Consider the following 21,763-nt stretch of genomic DNA (forward strand, 5'->3'; position numbering starts at 1 on the left):
CTCATTGCTGTTGGAGTTTGTGACTGTTAGATGCAGACCTTTTTATTTACCACGGGAATTCACTACCGTCCTCATAATCGGTGTATACATTCCCCCCAGTGCTAATGCTAAGGAGGTGCTCTGTGTACTGTATGGGGCTAATAGTGAGCTGCAGAACTCAAACCCTGATGGACTGTTTATTGTTGCCGGAGATTTCAACCATGCAAATCTCAAGTCAGTGCTCCCTAAATTCCATCAGCATGTGGACTTTGCAACAAGAGGGAAGAACGTGCTGGACCTTGTTTACACAAACATCCCCGGCGTGTACCAGGCGGAGCCCCGCCCCCACCTCGGCTACTCAGACCACATCTCTGTTATGCTAATCCCAGCATACAGACCGCTAGTCAGACGAACCAACCGGTTCTGAAGCAGGTGAAAACCTGGCCAGCAGGAGCCATCTCTGCTCTTCAGGACTGTTTTGAACACACTGACTGGCACACGTTCAGGGAAGCGGCAACTGACGGCAACTTCACTGACTTGGAGGAATACGCGACATCAGTGACCAGCTATATCAGCAAGTGCATTGATGACGTCACCGTCTCTAAGACCATCACCTCATGCTCCAACCAGAAGCCGTGGATGACTGCAGAGGTGCGTGCGCTACTGAGGACCCGGGACTCTGCTTTCAGAGCAGGCGACAAGGTGGCCCTAAGAACAGCGAGGGCCAAACTGTCCCGAGCCATCAGAGAAGCAAAGCGCGCACACGCTCAGAGAATCCACAACCACTTCAAGACCAGCAGAGACACCCGGGGCATGTGGCAGGGCATCCAGAACATCACAAACTACAGGTCATCACCATCTGCCTGTGACAGTGATGCCTCCCTCCCAGATGCGCTGAACGACTTCTACGCTCGGTTCGAGGCACAGAACGGCGTGACGGCGAGGAAGACCACCCCTTCTCCCAATGACCAGGTGCTGTGTCTAACCACGGCCGATGTGAGGAAGACTCTACACAGAGTCAACCCACGGAAGGCTGCTGGACCAGACAACATTCCTGGCAGGGTGCTCAGGGGATGTGCAGACCAGTTGGCAGATGTTTTCACGGACATCTTCAACACCTCCCTGAGCAGCACCGTTGTTCCGATGTGCTTCAAGGCCACCACCATCGTCCCCGTGCCAAAGAAGTCTTCAGTGTCCTGCCTCGATGACTACCGTCCCGTTGCACTTACACCCATCATCATGAAGTGCTTCGAGAGGCTCGTCATGAGGCAAGTCAAGACCCTGCTGCCTCCCTCACTGGACCCCCTGCAATTCGCTTACCGCCCCAACTGCTCAACAGATGACGCCATCACCACCACCCTCCATCTGGCCCTCACCCACCTGGACAATAAAGACACTTATGTTAGAATGCTGTTCATAGACTTTAGTTCAGCATTCAACACAATCATTCCTCAGCACCTGATTGGAAAGCTGAACCTGCTGGGCCTGAACACCTCCCTCTGTAACTGGATCCTGGACTTCCTGACCGGGAGACCTCAGTCAGTCCGGATCGGGAACAGCATCTCCAACACCACCACACTGAGCACTGGAGCCCCACAGGGCTGTGTGCTCAGTCCATTGCTGTTCACCCTGCTGACTCACGACTGTGTAGCAACGCACAGCTCAAACCACATCATCAAGTTCGCCGATGACCGTGGTGGGTCTCATCAGCAAGAACGACGAGTCAGCATACAGAGATGAGGTGCAGTGGCTAACAGACTGGTGCAGAGCCAACAACCTGTCCCTGAATGTGGACAAAACTAAAGAGATGGTTGTTGACTTCAGAAGAGCACAGAGAGACCACTCTCCGCTGAACATCGGCGGCTCCTCCGTGGAGATCGTCAAGAGCACCAAGTTTCTTGGTGTTCACCTGGCGGAGGACCTCACCTGGTCGCTCAACACCAGTTCCACAACAAAGAAAGCCCAGCAGCGCCTCTACTTTCTGAGAAGACTGAGAAAAGCACATCTCCCACCCTCCATCCTCACCATGTTCTACAGAGGGACTATCAAGAGCATCCGGTGCAGCTGCATCACTGCCTGGTTTGGGAATTGCACTGTCTCAGATCGCAAGACCCTGCAGCGGATAGTGAGGACAGCGGAGAAGATCATCGGGGTCTCTCTTCCATCTCGGACATTTACACCTCTCGCTGCATCCGCAAAGCCACCAGCATTGTGGATGATCCCACACACACCCCTCTCACACACTCTTCACCCTTCTGCCATCTGGTAAATGGTACCGAAGCATTCGGGCCTCACGACCAGACTGTGCAATAGTTTCTTCCCTCATGCCATCAGACTCCTCAATACCTAGAACTGGACTGAAGGAAGGAACACACACACACACACATACATATACACACATACACACAACTGAACATCTTCCATGCACATGTTTTACACGTGTTTTGCACGTTTTATGCTGCTGCTGCTACTATTATGTTTACACATAATACAATACCATTATGTTTACATTACTTCAGCTATTTATATCAAACTCTGTAATATTTGCACTATTGTCACTTGGTCACTTTCAAACAGGACTGCGTACTGGTTGGCGTTGTAGTTATTGTACTGTCTTGTTCTGTCTTGTGCGTCCGCACGTTTGCACTTGTGCACTTTGTTTAATTTATGTAGTCCCCATAGTTCTGTGTCGTTCTGTGTTGTCTTATGTAGCACCTTGGTCCTGGAGAAACGTTGTTTCGTTTCGCTATGTACTTGTATATGGCTGAAATGACAATAAACTCCACTTGACATGACTTGACTTGACTTGATTCAGAGCATGGTCAAGCTGAAGGTGTTCCCATAGCGTTTCGACGCAGCGTCTCGTTCCCTCGGGGAACCATGGTTACATACGTAACCTGGAGACGTTCTTTGAACAATTTACTGGTCATTTACCTACACTATTTCTTAGGTACATCGATGGCATTGCTAACTGCAAAGTTTAGGAGCTCCAGCTTTTTTTATTTTCTCCTTCTCCACATTTTACTAAGCTCTAGAATATACATGGAGTATTGCTCACGCTGGCTCGAGCATAACATGTCATCAATCTAGACATATCCTTGAAGGCAGTAAATTCCACTCTGAAAACCACCATCCATTATAAACTGATAGAATGTCATTCCTACTTGGAGTACAACTCTTCACATCCTAAACACTGTGATGATTCCATCCCTTATTCACAGCCAGTGAGATTTAAATGCATCTGCAGTGAGAATAAAGATTTTTTCCAGCAAAAGTAAGGAATTGTGCAATTATATTTACAACTGTGGATTCCCTAAAAACGTTGTAGATCATGCCGTGCACTGTATTAGCACTATTGAGGGAACAGGTGCACGGGTCTCCACACATTCCCCTGCTAGCACACACAGAGTTCCTTTGGTACTTACTTATCATCTCACTAATGGATATTATAGTTAATAACTTCTAAATCCTCCAGGATGTTCCTGAGATCCCCAACCCCAAGGAATAAATGTTATGTTTTGACTAAAGCTATTACATCCTCAAGCATTTCAAATATCCACTGGTTTTACTACTGCCTCAGAAGCACTCTGCTTGCACAGCTGATGAAGGCCTTTTGTCCAAAACATTCTGTTTCACCACACTGTTACCACCTCTACCATATACACTCACTGTCCACTTTATTAGGAACTAATATATATATAACCTGCACATTCATGCTGTTACAGGTGTTCCTATTAAAGTGACGGATGTGTATATATTACATACAGTCAGGTCCATAAATATTTGGACATTGACAAAGTTATTGTTATTTTAGCTATCTACAATAGTATATTGTATTTTAAATTAAATAATGAATGAGTTCAAATTAAAGAGTTTCATATTTAATTTTAACTAATTTTGTTTTAACTTCATACTGAAAGTTAACTAATCCAAATGCTACACTTTAAATCAAATTCAGATCTTTTATCTGCTTATTGTAAGTGAAATAATGAGGAAATAACACACACCTAGCCATGGAGCAGCTGAGCAGCCAATTGTCCAATTACTTTTAGTCTCTTAATTTAATTCAATCAGCTTCAATATACTGTGTTAGGAAGCTAAAATAACAATTTTTTTTTTCAATGTTCAAATTTCACTGGCTGGGTGTCTATTTCATCATCTGTAGCTTGATCTGCCATGCCTTCTTTCTCTAAATTACATTCATAAAATTCTGAAATAGAGTGTAGGTATACTGTGTATACTGTCACTGACTTAATACCCATGTATATACACATATATACATATATATTTCTGGTATTCATAAGACAAGAAAATCATAAACCACCTTTCTGCCTCCTCCGATTGAGCTGGTGTTCTTCAAACTTTAATTCTGTGTTGTAGTTCTCAGCAGTGTAGAAGCTCTGATTGTTCTCAGAGAAGAGATCATCAATCTTCTCCAGCAGTGTTCTCATTTCTGACTGGTTGTTCATGCTCTTGCTGCATGTGCAGTATCTGCCTCCACACTTCTTCATCAGTTGCTCTAGTACAGTGTTGTTCTTCAGGTCATCTGTGATGGTGTCACACTCCTCCTCTCTCTCGTAAGTGAACAGAATCATCACAAAGGAAAGAGCACGTTCTCCAAATTTTCTTTCCAGCCATTCAAGTCCCATTTTATCATCATCTGTAAATTGTCCCAGTTTCAGGACAAAGATGAAGGACTGGATGTTGTTTTCATTAACTAACTGACCAGTGATGTGGTCCACAGAATCCATGGACAAAACACTCTCATGCAAGTCCAGTATGTTGACCACTGACAATGCACGTCCTGACAGTTCTCTTTTTCTGGAGATGTGGGCCTGATCTGGAAGAACATGTTCTGCTCCAAGTAGTATATTTTCATCTCCAAGGTGGACTGCAGAGGTGTTTCCAAACAGCACAATAGTGAAACTGGAGGAATCACTTGTGGATTCAACATCACCAACTGATAAAGCTGATCCCCCTCTGGTCATTTCTTCAGTAACATCTTCTTGTGGTGCTTCAGCTGTTCGTGGTGCTTCAGTGGTTGTAATAATATTTTCTAAACACCCATCAGCTTGTTTGTGTTCAGAAGCTACTCTTGGAGTTTTTAGGCAACCACCAGTGACCTCATTCTTTATTTCTGTATGCAGCTTGATATCATCTGGAGACGATGTGGCTTCCTGACCAGTAATGTCTTCATACTCATCAGCTTGGGAATGTCTGGATGTCACAGTACTGTTTATTTCAGCTTGCAGTGACATGTTGTTTTTCTTCGTGTCTTCATTATCCTGGAACAAAGGTAATGTAATCATTTATTTTCTCACTTTATGCAAAAATTACATTATTAAGAAACTGACATAATACCACTGTGTAAAGATAAACTCTATATTTCTTTAAGGGAAGCTCTCCTTTATGTTTAATTAAAACTCTATTTTTCTTTTTTAAGGTTTTATTTGCATTTCTTGTAATATGTCCTCAGTAATCTGTACTCACCTCACATTTTCCTGGTGGTATTTGGTTTTCCAGTCTGGTATGGGTCTGATCTGTGCAGTCTTGTCTACAGGAATCTTAAAGAAACAATAGAAACAGATGTTATTTGAAAGTGGACTTTTTCAGAAATGATGATGAGACTCCATCAGAAATTAACCTAAAATCCTAGCTGACAATCTCTCACCAAACTTTATTTATTACCTTACGATTTCTCACTCAGATTTCATCTTACATTTTGTGAAAATTTGTCAGCTCACTTATCACCTTTATTGTCGCAGTGTTCAGTTGGGCATTCTGTGTTTCCTCAATCTGTGACTTAACAGAGCTCTTCATAAAAGTATGTTATCTCTGATAGGAACAGCCACAATAACTACAGCAAATCATATTTTAGTAGCAGGAATATTTTATTAATTTAAAAATCTGAAAGAAAATAAAATATTTCTTTATGGAAATTGGATAGCTTTAATTGGATACTTTGTATATGCTGTAATTATATAACAAGAGGATTGGAGACCGCCCATTTTGAATATAAAACCATAGCATGTGACGTTTTGCGCATGCGTAGTAAAGATCGGGCAGAATCATCTGCTGACTGATTGCGAGGGACCCAGACTGCAGAATCAAACGTTCAGTTCAATAAACTCAATAGTATATTGTCTATGTGTTTCATTTTAGAAGGGAAAATTAGAGGCACAACACTAAACCTGCACACTTCCATCAGTCAATTTGAATTCACATTTGTTAATTAGATGAGAATGATCTGCAGTACTTAATGGCTTTAAAATGTTTGTGTGCAGCTTTTACAGGCTTGGTGGGAACAGAAAGAACGGGTTCAGGTTGGTTAAAAAAAGTAACATTAACATTACAGAAGATTTTCAGGGAAAGTAACAGCAGCTTGTTATAAAGTTACAGTAAGCAATGTTTCTGAAACAACTCCTAATTTACTACAATTAATAAACGATTAATCCACTCTAAATTAAATGACTAAAATATTGTTTCAGGATTTGATGCTACACAGGAAATGAAATAAAATGATAAAGATTACAGAACAGTAAAATCATACATGAGCACTGAAGCCTCCAGGTTTGTAGGCAGTTCTGTAAATCCAAAATACCAAGCTGGCTGTTTAATGAGCAGGGTGTGACAATTCCTTGAAGTCACATGACTTCACAGTAAAATTCCGTCCCCCTTTTTTTTGTACTTTAACCACATATTATCTATACAGGCTCATATAATTAAATTCGTTTTTCAATTTTTTTTAGCTAAATACGTTAGAGTATACATTAAAAAATTAGATCTGAATGCTAAAATGTACCAAACTCATCTCACAGATCCTTAAAAAATCCCAAAGTTACCTTATTTGAGTAGGACACAGGAAAACGAGACTTAAAATTAATTGAGAATGGTTAAACTCAAATATATTCAGGTAGCACATCTTTTAGTTTCACTGGTAACTGATGTTAAACAGTTTGTAATATTTATAATTCCAAAACCAGATTCCAAACCTGCTCTCCTAATTTGAAGTGAATTCAATTCCTTTCCTATGGAGGTATTTGATAGCCACCTCAATACTGACATCTGCTGGACAATAAACCACTCAAGTGTCACCTGTGTGTTTCATAAAGGGCCTTTGCATCTCTTTAAAAAACAAAAAAGTGTTTTGTTTCACTGAACGCCAAACACATATCCATCTTACCAGCAATACATTTATATTTGATAAACAAGGCAATTCTCATGCTCATGTTTATATTGGTCTATATAAGCTATTAGCTTCATCATTTGCTAGTTCATTACTTTTTGCAGATGAAAATGTGTAAGAAGAGGAAATACTGAAGACTATTTGAATTGTTTTTGAATGACAGCAAGTCAATAGAAAAATAAGGGTCTCATTATCAACACCCCATTTATTCATCTTTGGCCAAATAACTACTGCATGTTTTAATACGCATCTATTGACAGAAAAACAGTAAGATGTACAGAAATGCATTATGTCTGCCTTAAATAAAGACAAAATGGAATAGTATTGAAAGGGAATTGTGCACCGATATAGGGTAGAGCCACTAGTCTGTGTCTCAAATTTGAGACCCATATACTTAAAATTTAGAGAGTGCAGGATTCCACAGTTGTCTATTATACAATCTGTGCCATCATGAACTTACCAATACAGCATCCAGAATGGGAAACAATAACCTATGTCAGTATATGTAGAATAGACAGATACACAGCCAGTAAAACTGTATACGTAGTGTGCTTCTACCACTAGGCGGTGGAGGTGTTATATGTTCAGGTTGTCCATTCACAGTCTGTCTGAGATTCTAATTAGTGTGTCATCTAAAGAACGAGTGGTTGAATGTTTGCAGGAATTTTATGCAATTAAGATAGATAAGATAAAAAAAAACCCTTATTGTCATTATACTTATTATAAATTTGGTCTGACACAAGCATATCAAAACAAAATTTACATTATGTGCATGTCACATATTTCCCCCTCACATCCAGCTGTGCCACGGCGTTCACTTCTGCATTGTTATGTTTGTTTACGTTGCCATGTGTGGTTTTTATGGTTCATGTCTTGTCATTGGTTGTCTCCCTAATGTATCATGATCACTCACGCCTGGGTTCAGAGTTTAGTCGCCTGACTTTGCCAATCCATTTGCTTCGTGTTTCTTTATACTCCAAGTTACTGACCCAGTTCCATTTCCTTGTTTGTGTATTTTGAATATCCCCTTAACATTGTTGTTCCCTGATCGCCTGACCTCTGGCTGTTTCCTGTTCCTGAGGTTGATTCACGTTTTGGATTTGTCTGCCTGCCATTTAAATAAAACATCTTTTACTGCATCATTACATGACAGTACACAGGAATGAGCAGCAATAGAATAAATAACAATACATACAGTCATGGAAAAAAGAAAATACACCTGCCTTCAAATCTATGTTTTTATTTATCAGGGCCTAAATAACAGCTATGTGAGCCTCAAAAACTTCTATAAACAAACAATTAATACCAGGTGGGAACAAACCTCTCATTGACAGAATACTCTGACTTCACCGGATGCAGTAGGAAGGGGAGAGAGGAGCTACTGGCTGGCATTTGATTTGGTGCACTTCCCCCAGTGGACTCGCCACGGCACCCAAGCACCATTCGATGGCATTGAATGCCTTCCTGAAGTATTCCTGCTCCAGTGCCAGTTTTATTTTGAGAGCCTGTTGGACCCTAAGCCTGAGGAGAGGCAGTGGTTTGGGTTCTTGTTATCCCGGCTACAGGCCCAGCCCACAAGGGGGCAGTGCTACTGGTCGCAACGGGAAACTTTCAATTCAATTCAATTTTATTTGTGTAGCGCTTTTAACAGTGGACATACACAAAGCTTTACACAAATAAATGGATTCAAAATATATTGTAAATATGGGAATTTATCCCTAATGAGCAAGCCAGAGACGATGGTGGCAGGGAAGAAACCTTGAGAGGAACCAGGCTCAAAAGGGAACCCATCCTCATCTGGGTGACACCAGATAGTGCGATTATAAATCATTCCCTTATATAATTGTGTACTACATGGACAAATCATGCAGTTTTGCAACCAGTAAATTCATTACAGTTTTCACATGAAGTCCAGTTTGTCAAACCTGTCCACTGTCCATTGATGGAGTTCTGAGTACAAAGCTGCTCGAGCAACCGCAGCCACCACAACAATCACAGTCCCAAGCCATCAAAGTACAACTCCCCATATGAGATCCCCAAACCATCTCCCCAGCCCCCAGGTGGCGCCATCCCCAGCAATCCAAAGGGTTCTTCAGGCCGTCCATGTGGGGGCCCCAGCAGCAGCGAGCGAACTCAACCCATGAGAACTCCAACCAGAAGTAGGGCATCAGGATGGATCAGGCAGCGAGGAGGAGCAGAAGGGGTCAGGATCACTGGCATCTCAGGAGTAGCATGTGTAGCTCAACAGATGATGAGAGAGAGAGGGAGAGAAGGAGAGGGAGAGAGAGAGGGAGAGATTGTTAGGTAAGCTTTTGTCCTCTAATGGCTAAGAACAATGTACTTTGCGTGCAGAGAGCAAGCAGGGACTCCGGCAAGACTAGCTATGACAGCATAACTAAAAGGGAGAGTCAGAAGCTAACACAGACATGAGGGCACCCTGGGACATAAAGCAGCCAGCCACTCCACCGTCAACACACCTGAGTGAACGCGTGAGAGTGGGGGGGCGACAGCATCCAAACATCCCAGTTCACCACAACACTCTATGCCTGTGAAACCCTCCAGACCTGCCCCTGTACCTAAGAAAAAGCTATTCACTAAAGGCTTGACTAAACAAATATGTTTTCAGCCTAGACTTAAACACTGAGACTGTGTCTGAGCCCCGAACACTAAGTGGAAGGCTGTTCCATAACTGTGGGGCTTTGTAAGAGAAAGCTCTACCCCCAGCTGTAGCCCACACTATTCCAGGTACCAACAAATAGCCTGCACCTTTTGATCTGAGTAGGCGTGGCGGATCATAAAAGACCAAAAGTTCCCTCAGGTACTGTGGCGCAAGACCATTTAGTGCCTTATAGGTCAATAGTAGTATTTTATAATCAATACGAAATTTGATTGGGAGCCAATGCAGTGTGAATAAGATAGGGGTGATGTGCTCATATCTTCTGATTCTAGTAAGGACTCTCGCTGCTGCATTCTGGACTAACTGGAGCTTGTTTATGCTCCTACTGGAACATCCAGACAGTAAGGCATTACAATAATCCAACCTAGAGGTAACAAAAGCATGAACTAATTTTCTGCATCATGTAGTGACAATATATTTCTTATTTTAGCAATATTTCTGAGATGAAAGAAAGCTATAAAGGTAGGCTTCGATGTCATCTTCGTGGGTGAGCTTGGGTAGGAGACACTGGGCCTCTCGGCAGGGGTCGGGGAGGGGGACTTACTTCTAGCTGCATGTGGTCCTAGTACAAGTACTTCTGGCTTGTCAGATTTAAGTAAGAGAAAGTTAATAAGCATCCAGTTTCTAATGTCTTTTACACATTCCTCAACTTTATTAAGCTGGTGTCTGTCATCTGGCTTTGCTGAAACATACAACTGTGTTTCATCAGCGTAACAGTGGAAGCTAATAACATGTTTACGAATAATTTTACCCAGAGGTAGCATATATAAAGAAAAGAGCAGTGGGCCTAAAACAGAGCCTTGCGGAACACCAAACTTTACCTTAGTATGTGTAGAGAAGTCACTATTTACGTCTACAAACTGATAACGATCAGTCAAATAAGACCTGAGCCAGGAAAGGGCTGTTCCCTTAACGTCTACAACATTTTCCAGTCTATCGAGGAGAATAGCATGATCAATGGTATCAAAAGCTGCACTAAGGTCAAGCAGCACCAGCAAGGAGACACAACCCTGATCAGAGGCCAGTAGTAGGTCATTTACCACTTTTACCAGTGCTGTCTCTGTGCTATGATGAGGCCTAAATCCTGACTGATACATTTCATGAATGTTATTCCTATGTAAGTGTGAGCATAGCTGCTGTGCTACAACCTTTTCTAGGACCTTGGAGATAAAGGGGAGGTTTGATATTGGTCTATAGTTAGACAGCTGACAGGGGTCAAGGTCAGGTTTTTTAATCAGGGGCTTGATAACTGCTAATTTAAAAGATTTAGGTACATAGCCAGTGCTAAGGGAAGAACTGATTATCTTTAGAAGAAGTTTGATTGTTTCAGGAATTATCTGTTTGAGGAAACAAGTAGGTAAAGGATCTAGTATACAGGTTGATGATTTTGATGACGAAATTAGTGAAATTAGTTCGATCTTTTCAAGGGGAGTAAAACATTGTAATTGTTGATCTGATATTATTATATTATTATTTACAGGGTTAGGTATAAAACTGTCCAGTTTTAAATTAATAGTCTGAATTAATTAATTAATTTGCCTGATATTTTCAATTTTACGATTGAAAAAATTCATGAAGTCATCGCTGCTATATAATGATTGTGTGTGTGTTTCTATTGTGGTCTTATTCCTAGTTAATTTTGCTACAGTATTAAATAAGAATCTAGGATTATTTCTGTTATCTTCAATTAGGGTGGAGAGATACACTGATCTAGCAGCACTAAGAGCTTTCTTATAGCTCAAAAGGCTCTCCTTCCATGCTATTTGAAATACTACCCAATTAGTTTGACGCCATTTACGTTCTAGTTTTCGAGTGATCTGTTTTAAAGTTCGTGTATGATCACTATACCGGGGTGCTAGCTTTTTCTCCCTAATTATTTTTCTTTTAAGTGGAGCTACCTTATCTAGCGAGTTGCAGAACATTGATTCTAAGCATTCAGTTGCCTGGTCAAGTTCTTTGGGATCAGACGGTGATCCAATCATGGTTGATAAATCTGGGAGATTACTGATAAAACTCTGTGCAGTTGTTGACGTGAACGTACGTTTGACACGGTGACGTGGCAAGGTGCATATACTATGATTAAGACACATTTTAAATGAGATGAGGTAATGATCTGAGATAGCTTCAGACTGTGGACATGAGACCATATTTTCTATATTTAATCCAAATGTTAGTATTAAATCAAGAGTGTGACCACCACTATGGGTGGGTCCTATTACATTCTGATTAACCCCTACAGAATCTAGAATGGACACAACTGCTGTTCTCAGATGATCATCTGGATTATCAAAATGAATATTAAAGTCTCCAACAATTAATGCCTTGTCTAAGGAAACAACCAGGTTAGAGATGAAATCCGCAAATTCACATAGGAATTCCGAATATGGCCCTGGGGATCTGTAAATAATAATTACTGGAATCACCTGGGTAGACTTATTTTTAGTGGCTACGTATGTTATGTTAGTATAAAGAACTTCAAATGTGTTGAATTTATGACTAGGTTTTTGTGTGACGGCTAGATTATCATTATAAATGACTGCGACGCCTCCTCCTTTGCCAGTTAGACGGGGCTGATGTATGTAACTGTACCCAGGAGGACTAGCTTCATTTAATGCTACATACTCGTTTGGTTTAATCCACGTTTCTGTTAAACACAGTACATCAAACTCCTGATCAGTAATGGTTTCATTAACAATAAGCGCTTTAGACGCAAGAGATCTAATATTCAACAGTACTAGCTTCAGATCAACGGTGCTGGCTATGCATTCGGTTTGGTTTAATTTTATGTTAATTAGGTCACTAAAACAAACTGTCTGAGTATGTCTATAATTTTGTTTAGCTCGGGGAACAGACACAGTCTCAATACGGTGGAACCTAAGTGACGACTCAGTGCAGCTAGCAGACTACTGTTCTGAGACTATGTGCTATGCTGCAAGAGATGAGAGCAGCATGATCACTATACTTCCATTAAGCCTGCTTGTTGACCTTTTCTATATAATAATGCATTATCTACAGAACTCTCTCCATCTAACAGTAAGATTTTTGTTTTCCATCTTAAGGACAATCTCAAAATTCTGTTTTCCCGAATCTTGCAGTCTACCCCCTCGAAAACTGCCTGCCCTAGTTTCTATAATGTATTAGAGAGAGAGAGAAAGAGAGTGTGTTATTTAGGGTTTCACCGCTGAAATGGATGACCAAGGCTAAGGTTTCCAATGCCTGGGTGACTCGGTGGTTTCTCTCTCTACAGGACTTCAGCATGGCAACGCTTACATGCAAAGTGCCCCTTTCAGGGACAACCACGCCCCTTCACCCAGCACCAAGCCTGCACTACCACCCGGCACCCCACTTACCCTTCCTGCACCTGCAAATAAAAGACACTTGTGCACTTTACCTTCCTCTCATGCTCAGCCCTCAGCGTATGCAATGCAATGTTCATGCGTATACAAGCAATATTCAGTTAATTTCAATTTTATTTATATAGCCCTATTAACAACAGACATTGTCACAAAGCAGCTTTACAAAACAAACCAGATATAGATTTAGATCCCTAAACCAGATTTAGATCCAAACCAGAGGCAGTGACAAGGAAAAACTTTCTAAAATGACGTGAGGAAGAAAAGAACCAGATTCAAAAGGGAATCCATCCTCTTCTGGGTGACACTGTGTACAGGTGTAGAAAAGTAAAAACAAATAGTATTGATTGTGTTTAGAGAATGTTCAGTATGAGCAGATTGGGCTGTATTCAGAGTAGAGTTCAGCAATCAGTGAGGATTTAATACTGAAATTACACCCATTAGTATTCAGATCTCAGACATAACTACAGACATAACTTAGAGGCTCTATTCAGAAGTTACATGAGAGTTACGCACCCACGGGGCAGAGTTTGTCTAAAACAGGGGTGAGTCTCATTCACATACACTTCTGGCTTTGAACATAACTACATTTTTCTTGCATGATATCAGCCTTTATCCTTCAAACCATGGGCATTTTTTTCTTTCCAGGAGAGTGCATTGAATTAACAGAAAAATTGGCATTATTTTTATTAATTCAACAAATCAAAGTAGTGAACTAAAAGAATTATAAAATCACATTATGATTTCATGACCTCATTATGATTTCATAGTCTCGTGGTTTATGTCATGTATTCACCCACACACCTAACATTCCTGTCAATACACACAGCATATTCCATATAAATGAATATTTATTTTATTGTTAGCTTTTTCACTGCAACTACCTCAGCTTAATGCTGCACAGCATTGTGTTGTACATACTACTGCACATACCTGCACTTTTTACAATATACAGTCCAAAGTTTTGCCATCTATCTTTTATATCTTTTATATTTATATTTTTTATATTTTTCTTTTTCTATTTCTATGTAAGTAAATTCTGTTTTTATGTAAATTCTGTTTTATGTCACCAGACATTCGTAAAAGGCATCTCACTGCATGTCGTACTGTGTATGGTTAAGTGTATGACCAATAAACTTTGATTTGATTTGTATTGTCATTTATACTTTCACCTGTTTTCAGTTCACCCCTTAATTATCTTTGTATGTAAGCCCTCGTTTTTCTTTGTGTGGTGCAAAATATATGCTCTGGGTCTTTGATACAAGTCTACTAGGCTTGATACCAAGGCTTGATTCTATTGTGATATTCTCGTTTTGATCCTTTTTCTGGTTTTCTGGTTTTTGTCTCTTGCCTTGGGTAATTAATGTTGTGTGCCGATCACCTGACCATTGTCAGTTTCCTGTTACTGATTTTTGCTCTATGTATTGGAATTGTTGCAAGCTTTCTTAATAAATACTTTTGCGTACCTGCACTTGCATCCATCCCTGACAGTTTGATTAAGATGTGTGCATAAGTCACTGTCAGAGCATGACATAAAAAAATATGTATAAAATAAAAGGATGATGCTTCTACTGAAGAAAACTGTGCCAAAACCTACATGGTACTGATGCTGGATATTTATCCAATAACCTGTCCTATAGATGAGTTTCTAGAGAAGTAGTTACAGAGAAGGCAGAGAGGAAAGAATAGAACAGTACAGAACAGTAGTTTCTTTGTGATTAAATATTATTACGTAGGACTAAACAGAGCAAAATCATTGGCACAGTCATGGGGAAAAAAGCACACCCATTTCAATTCTGTTTTTATTCATCAATTGTGTGGTCCTCACCAACTTATAAACAAATAAATAACCTCAGATGACAACAACATTTTTCCCAAAAAGTAAACCAACATTCAGAAACCATTCAGATAGATGAGCAACAACAACAACTGCTTCTCTGAGGTCCTTTCTTCTTAGCATGATGTAGGCACACCTGAGTGCTCCAGAACTCAGAACTGAAAAAGTTCTGCTTTTATAGAGGCAGTCTCACTTCTTGATGATTAAGTAATCTTGTGGATTTCATTAGTAACACCTGGCTGCTAATTACACTCTTAATGATTGTAGAAGTAGGAAGGGTGCACTTATTTTTTCCCACCTGGTTTCTGAATGTTGGTTTACTTTTTGGCAAAAAATGACTACATATTGAAATCGGTTGTGTTTTCTTTTTGGAGTTGTCATCGGAAGTTATTTGTTTGTAGAAGTTGGTGAGGACCACACAATTGTCATTTATGTGCTGATAAATAAAAACAGAATTGAAGGAGGGTGTACTTTCTTTTTCCCATGACTGCATAGTATTCATCATTAAACTATTGGTACAATCTGTAAGACCATTATGAATATTTACTTTCCAATATTGAATCTTCACCTGTCCATTACAGATGAACAAGAAGATGATCAGGATGATGAAGAACAAAACGGGTTCCATTGGTATGATATGTGTTTGGGTTCACTCAGGAAGATTTTATTAAAACAAGGAGCCATGTGTTACAAAGGCCTTGAAGTACTCGCCATCCTTATCATCCTGGGAGGCTCCCAATGGAACAACAAAAATTAGTTCACATAAGGTTAAAGCAAACACAAGTTAATTAATACACAAAGGTTTATCACATGCTGGCCCCAAATACATATACATTATAATTCTTATTTCTTTTTTCTTCTCAATATTATATTCTTCTTCTTATTTCTTAAAAAATGTTTGCATTACACGGTTAATAGCAACATCAATGGCTTTGCCAGGCTTGGTTCTCTGAGCCTTTACTTTCTGAGTTCCAGCTTTTTCACCCTTTCTAAAACCCTCCTCATGAGCCTTTCCTCTTGCTTCTTTAACCTTTTCTTCAAGCTGATGAAAAAATTCTCTCTCAGCTTCTTGTCTTCCCTCTAACTTTGCTTCTTTGACATATTCCTCAAGTCGGGCACAAAATTCTCTCTCAGCTTGTTGTCTTGCCTTTATTTCTGTTTGTTTCTGGAGTTTCTTCTTTTCTTCTTCATGGGAGGCTCTCAAATCAGCCAGTTTCTTTTCTTTCTCTTTTTTATGAGCGCATTCTCTTTTTTCTTTTTCTTTTTGAAAAGCCTGTCTCTCCACCTGCAAGTTCTCTTCTAGTTGTTTTTTGTACTTTTCTTCTCGTTGCCTTGCTTCATTTTCTCTCTCAATGTCCATTTGTATCTTTATCTGTTTTATCTTTTCATTAGATTCATTCTCTGTTCTTCTTTTCTCTTCTTCTTCTTTCAGTTTCCTCTTCTCCTCCTCTTTGGCTCTTTTATCCAGCTCAGCTTTTTTGTCTAGTTCATGCTGTTTTTTTTTTTTATCTTGTTCAATCTGCCAGAATCTTTCCTTAGATTCCATTTTTTCCTTCCACCAAATTTCCTGTTTTTTTCTCCTCTCCTCCTCCTCCTTCATCCTCCTCTCCCACTGTCGTTGTTGAGATAACTGAAGATCTAGTAGTTCCTTCTTTTTACTTTTCTCTGCATATTTTATTTTTTCCTCTAAATCCCTTCTTCTCCTGTCTTCCTCTGCTACCTTCTGTTCATACTCCTGTTGTAATTTCTTTAATTCTTCTTTTTCTTTCTTTTTCATCTCTTCTTGTTCTCTTTTAAACTTCTCTTTCTCCTCCATCTGTTGCTTCTTCCATTCTTGTTCTCTCCTCTTTCTTTCCTCCTCCTCCTGATCTCGCCGTTTTTGATCTTCCTCTCTTTGTTTCTCCCACTGTTTCCTGTTCTCCTCTCTCTCTCTGTTTATTTCTTCCATCTTTTCCTTCATCCTTCTCTCATAATATTCTCTTTCTGATCGTTCTCTTTCTGCCATCTCCTGTCTGAGTTTCTTTTCTCTTTCTTTAAATTCCTCCTCTCTGCTTTTTCTCTCACTTTCTCTTTTCTGTTGTTCTTCTTCCATTGCCTTCTGCAATTTCTCTATTTCAGCTTTATGTTTGTCTTTCAGTTCTTCTTTCTCTCTCTGTATCTGCTCCTCTATCTCCTTTAGTATTCTCTCCTTTTCTTTTTCTAGAGCTTTCTCTACCTCCTGGAACATCTCATTAGTATAGCAGCTTCCTCCATTCGCTCTCACCATTGAGTCGATCTTATCCAGGAGAGTCAGGACTTGGGCTCGTGGGTTTCTGTGTTTATCATTGTTATTAAGCATGTGATATCTGTTACCAAACTCTGATACAAGCCTCTTTAACCATGTCCCAGCATTTTCCATGTACTGTTCAATTGTAGTTCCTTTAAGTAAATCACCTCCACTGAACAGAACAATAGTGTACATTTTAGATTTTTCACCAAACGTCTTTTCAATGATTCTCACTGCCTCTCTCTCCTCCTCTGTGAAGCGTTGTCCTATTTTCAGCACCAGCAGGAACACATGAGGACCAGGTGCTGCCATGGAGATGCATTTAACAATCTCTTTCCTGGTTTCATCATTATCAGTATTTGTGTCAAACAGTCCTGGAGTGTCAATCACAGTAATCTGTCTTCCATTGTTTTCTACTGTCTCTTTCTGACACACAATGGTTACTGACTGATCAGACAAGTCTTCAGTAAAAGTGTCTCTCCCCAGAATGGTGTTTCCTGTTGCACTCTTTCCAACTCCAGTCTTCCCCAGCAACACAATTCTGAGTGTGTCAGGGCTTTCTGTTAAATCTGTACAAACAGAGAAACTGCTTTTTAAAAAGAGTCATATATGAATGAATAAAAATCATAGAATTATTATAAAAGGATGACAGAGACTTTACAACCAAATGACTTCTTCAAGCCTTTGCACTTTTAGATTATACTGATTTTGTACTGCCCTACGTCCAAGGCCCTGGGTTGTTCCTACAATTCAGTGTCCCCAGTACATATCATAGTATTTATTATGTAAAATTTTAAACAATATAATTTCTAAAAGTCTTACTAACACTTTTAAAATGTTAAACATTATGCAGTCTACTCCAGTAAATAATTTTATACATTTTACACTGTTTTTATTCTTCAGACACTATAGATTTTCTCTAGGGTTGTGTATTCTGTTTCTGTAATGAGATACAGTATGAGATATAATCATAGAAAACAGTCTTAATATTGTTTAAATGTTTTGCTTAAGTCCTCTCTCTAGGCTATAGATATTTATATAGATATTATTTATATATCAATGTTTATAAAGGTTTATCACATGTACCTCAAGTTACTGTCCTGAACGTGAGCCTTAATCCTAAAAGGCTGTGGCATGTACATCCAAAAAAACAAAAAATCACAGAGATGGAAAAAAAAATGCAAAAAAAGATGAGTGATGAGTCCAAACACTGTGGTTGATTTTCTGAAATAAGTGTTGATGTAAGCATTATTCAGCTTTCTAAATGTACATATATGGAAACTAAGCTGCAATAGCAGCCAGTTTTTAATTAATTGTTCGATTTGACCAGATACTATTCCTAATGCAAGAGCCACAGCCTCTGAACAAACAGTCGTTCCAAATTAATATATTCACGTGGAAGTAGAAGACCTGTTAGGAAACTACAAGGTTTGATTATGCCATGTGATGGTTGCTTTATTTGCTTGTTGTGATATAAATTCATGTTTTTTTTAGAAGTTTTTTAAATTTGTAAGGTGCTTTTAGTTATTTTTACGTAATGTTAACAATTGCTTTTTAATACAGTTTAAAAGTTTTCTAATCTTGAAATCTGCTTTTAGCCACAGTTTTTACATGATGTTAAAATTGCATTTTACAATACTTTTTGTTTTTTAATTTTGTAAGCTGTTTTTAATTGCTGCTTTATACATGATGAAATTTTAAAGACACAATGGCTTGTTCTTGCAGTGCCTAATACTGGACCATTTTATCTTTCAGCTCCCATTTTTTGACATTTATTGTATTTTTTTTTTACCAGTATTTGAGCTCCCATAAATCCATCTCATGAGTAAATTTTATATGATAAGAAAAAAATCCATAAAGAAAATTTTAAAATTTAAACTTTAAACTTTATACTTTAAAACAATAAACTTTTAACCACAACATTATCTGTTATGCACTAGTTTTTATATGAAGTTAATATAATTCATATTTTGTTGTGAATTATTGCATAAAAAGAGCCCCAAACATGTACTCATAAAAATAATCAAAATAGTACTAGCATGCATTTTTATCTAAAACAAAAATGTGAAATCATGTGCTAGTGAGAAATCAGGCACACATTTCATAAAATATCTGGGTTTTTTTTGTTGTTTTTTTTTAATAAAAATAAAAAAATAAAAACATTTTAAGGTTGAAAAGGGACATATTAACTCTTGGATAATGGCTTTCAAACTGTTATGCATATGTCCATAACGGTGGACATCCTGGGTCATACACTTCATTAAAATATTTTAATAATGCTACAGTTTGTGTGCTTGAGCTTGAAACATAGTTTTGAAACATATAACATGTCCCTTTCATAATAAAACAAAAAATAAATGCTGTAAATGTGTAATGAATGTATAATAAAATTTTTAAAAAAATTTAACAATGTTTAATTTTTAAAAAAAGGTTTAGGTCCAAAAGTCTCACAATACCAGGAATGAGCCAGCTACAAGGGAGCTAGGGTCCAGTGGAGCTACTCCCGCTTAACTCGTGCTTGAAAGGGAGGAATGTGAAAAGTAAAAATAACTTAAGCTAGATTGTGGAAATGATCACAGGCCAAAAAAAACTCTGCGTGATCTTGTTTTAATATCAATATTTAAATATTTAATTTCAGTCTATAGTATGTTGGCAAAATGTGCAGAAAAGCTGGAGTCTTAATGCATAAAAATAGTTGTTAGAAAAAAATAGTTTTGTAGTAAAGACTGTGTTTCTTAGCTTTTTGAACATTGTTTGGGTACCTTGTGGTAATCGCTTCACCATTATTTACATAGCTACAACTCGCTAACCTTATGGGTGCCTTTATTGACCCTGTGATATAAATGTGCACAAAGAAGCACAACAGGTTTTGATTTAGACAAAATTTTCCGAGTATAGATTTAAATCTGTTTTTTATGTCTCAATTCCGTAATTCCATTCGTGTTCTCTGCATCACGGAAATCATAGACCCTACACTTGCTAAATTAATATTGTTGCAGAACAAAAGGATGTTAGAAACAATTCTTACTAAACACAGAAAAATAATGAAATAGTCATGTGATGATTATTGTACATCTGTAAACTTTACCTTGTGTTTGATCACTGTTTCTCATCTTGAGCTCTTTAATTCGTTGTTGCAGTTTTTCAATTTCTCTTTTGTACTGCAGCTGTGTTTCAAACTGGGCATCAGAGTACATGGCCATGGTGTACTGACTACCGCTGTTCTTTTTAAGAAGATCCTTCACACACGTAATCAGTTCTGCTGCATTTGTTCTGCTGCTGTAGAATTTATATTGTCCTCCATATGCCTTTATCACAGACTGAAGAACTTCGTCGATCTGTTCCCTCTGGGACTGCTGGTTGATGAGGAAGATGGTGTGATTATTAACTCTGGAGCTGAAGATCCTCTGAAACATCTCTATTTCTGATTTATCTTCATCAGTGAGAGGACCTTCAGGAACGATGAGGAAGAAAGCATGAACTCCAGGATCGCAGACAGAGACACAGTGTAGAGTCTGACGCATCACTTCCTCTTCTGAGAGCCGAGTCTTGCAGAGAGCGGGCATCTCCACCAGCGTGATCAGGTGTCCACTCACTTCTCCTTTGCTTATCACACACTCTGAGCTGGACTCTGAATCTTTTTGGACCTGTGAAGTCTTTTTACCTCTGAACAGTTTAGATACTGAAGCCTTTATTTCTTCTTCCCTCCCAAGCAGCACCATTTTCAAAGTTGGATCCTGTTTTAATTCTACAAACAAACAAAAATAAATAAATAAATGCATGCAACATGTAATATTAAGAAGCAAGAGTATGTAAACTAATGATGAGGATCAATTGTGTAATTTCAGTTATTATTAGGATTAATTGAATACAAGGCAATTTGTGTGCTGATAAATAGCTTCATTTGAGAACTGTTATTAAATAAAAGAAATGTCAGCGGTATGAAAATTCGTGAGCAGAACTGTAACATATTAAAAGGGGGAACCTATGGCCAAAAGTACTGGTTCCCCATGATTTTCTTTCTAATATGGTCTTGGCCAATACCCACACACCAGGCAGCTCTACCCTATCATACGACAGCTACCAGCTATGGGTGTCAGGTGGCAGAGAGCGACAGTTGCAGGAAGTTTTCTTTATTTTAGTACAGTCAACAAAATTCAAATTGATAGACAAAAACAGGGTCAAGAATCAAGCAGAAGTCAGAAGACATACAAACAGGATAATGTAGGTAAAAGTCAAACTCGTAAACCAGGAAAAATATATAATGACTCAAGACTTGGCAAAAGACAGGTACGGGACACTGAGCGTTAAACAGAGGCTATGAGTGTGAGAATATAGGGTAGCGTGGTGATTAAGTTCAGGTGTAAGAAATCAGTATGATGGTGAACTTAATTATTTGTAGGCCACAAAGCTGTTTCTGGCATTGACGTGACAGAACTAAATAGGCCCATGGTAGAAATCTGGC

The 21,763-nt window shown here is 39.0% G+C and overlaps 1 protein-coding gene across 1 annotated transcript in view; it reads right to left on the reverse strand.

Annotated features, from left to right (window-relative positions):
• Nucleotides 1-13,269: 13,269 nt before the first annotated feature.
• Nucleotides 13,270-21,763, reverse strand: part of LOC113525090 (nuclear mitotic apparatus protein 1) — a 35,490-nt gene continuing 26,996 nt past the window's right edge. The window contains exons 6-7 of the mRNA XM_026911534.3: nt 20,387-21,046; nt 13,270-17,867 (exon numbers count right to left, since the gene is read on the reverse strand). Coding sequence (XP_026767335.3) covers nt 15,913-17,867; nt 20,387-21,046 — 2,615 coding nt within the window. The 3' untranslated portion in view covers nt 13,270-15,912. The remainder of the gene's footprint in view (nt 17,868-20,386; nt 21,047-21,763) is intronic.

The sequence above is a fragment of the Pangasianodon hypophthalmus genome, chromosome 29 (assembly GCF_027358585.1).
Source record: "Pangasianodon hypophthalmus isolate fPanHyp1 chromosome 29, fPanHyp1.pri, whole genome shotgun sequence".
Classification (NCBI taxonomy): domain Eukaryota; kingdom Metazoa; phylum Chordata; class Actinopteri; order Siluriformes; family Pangasiidae; genus Pangasianodon; species Pangasianodon hypophthalmus.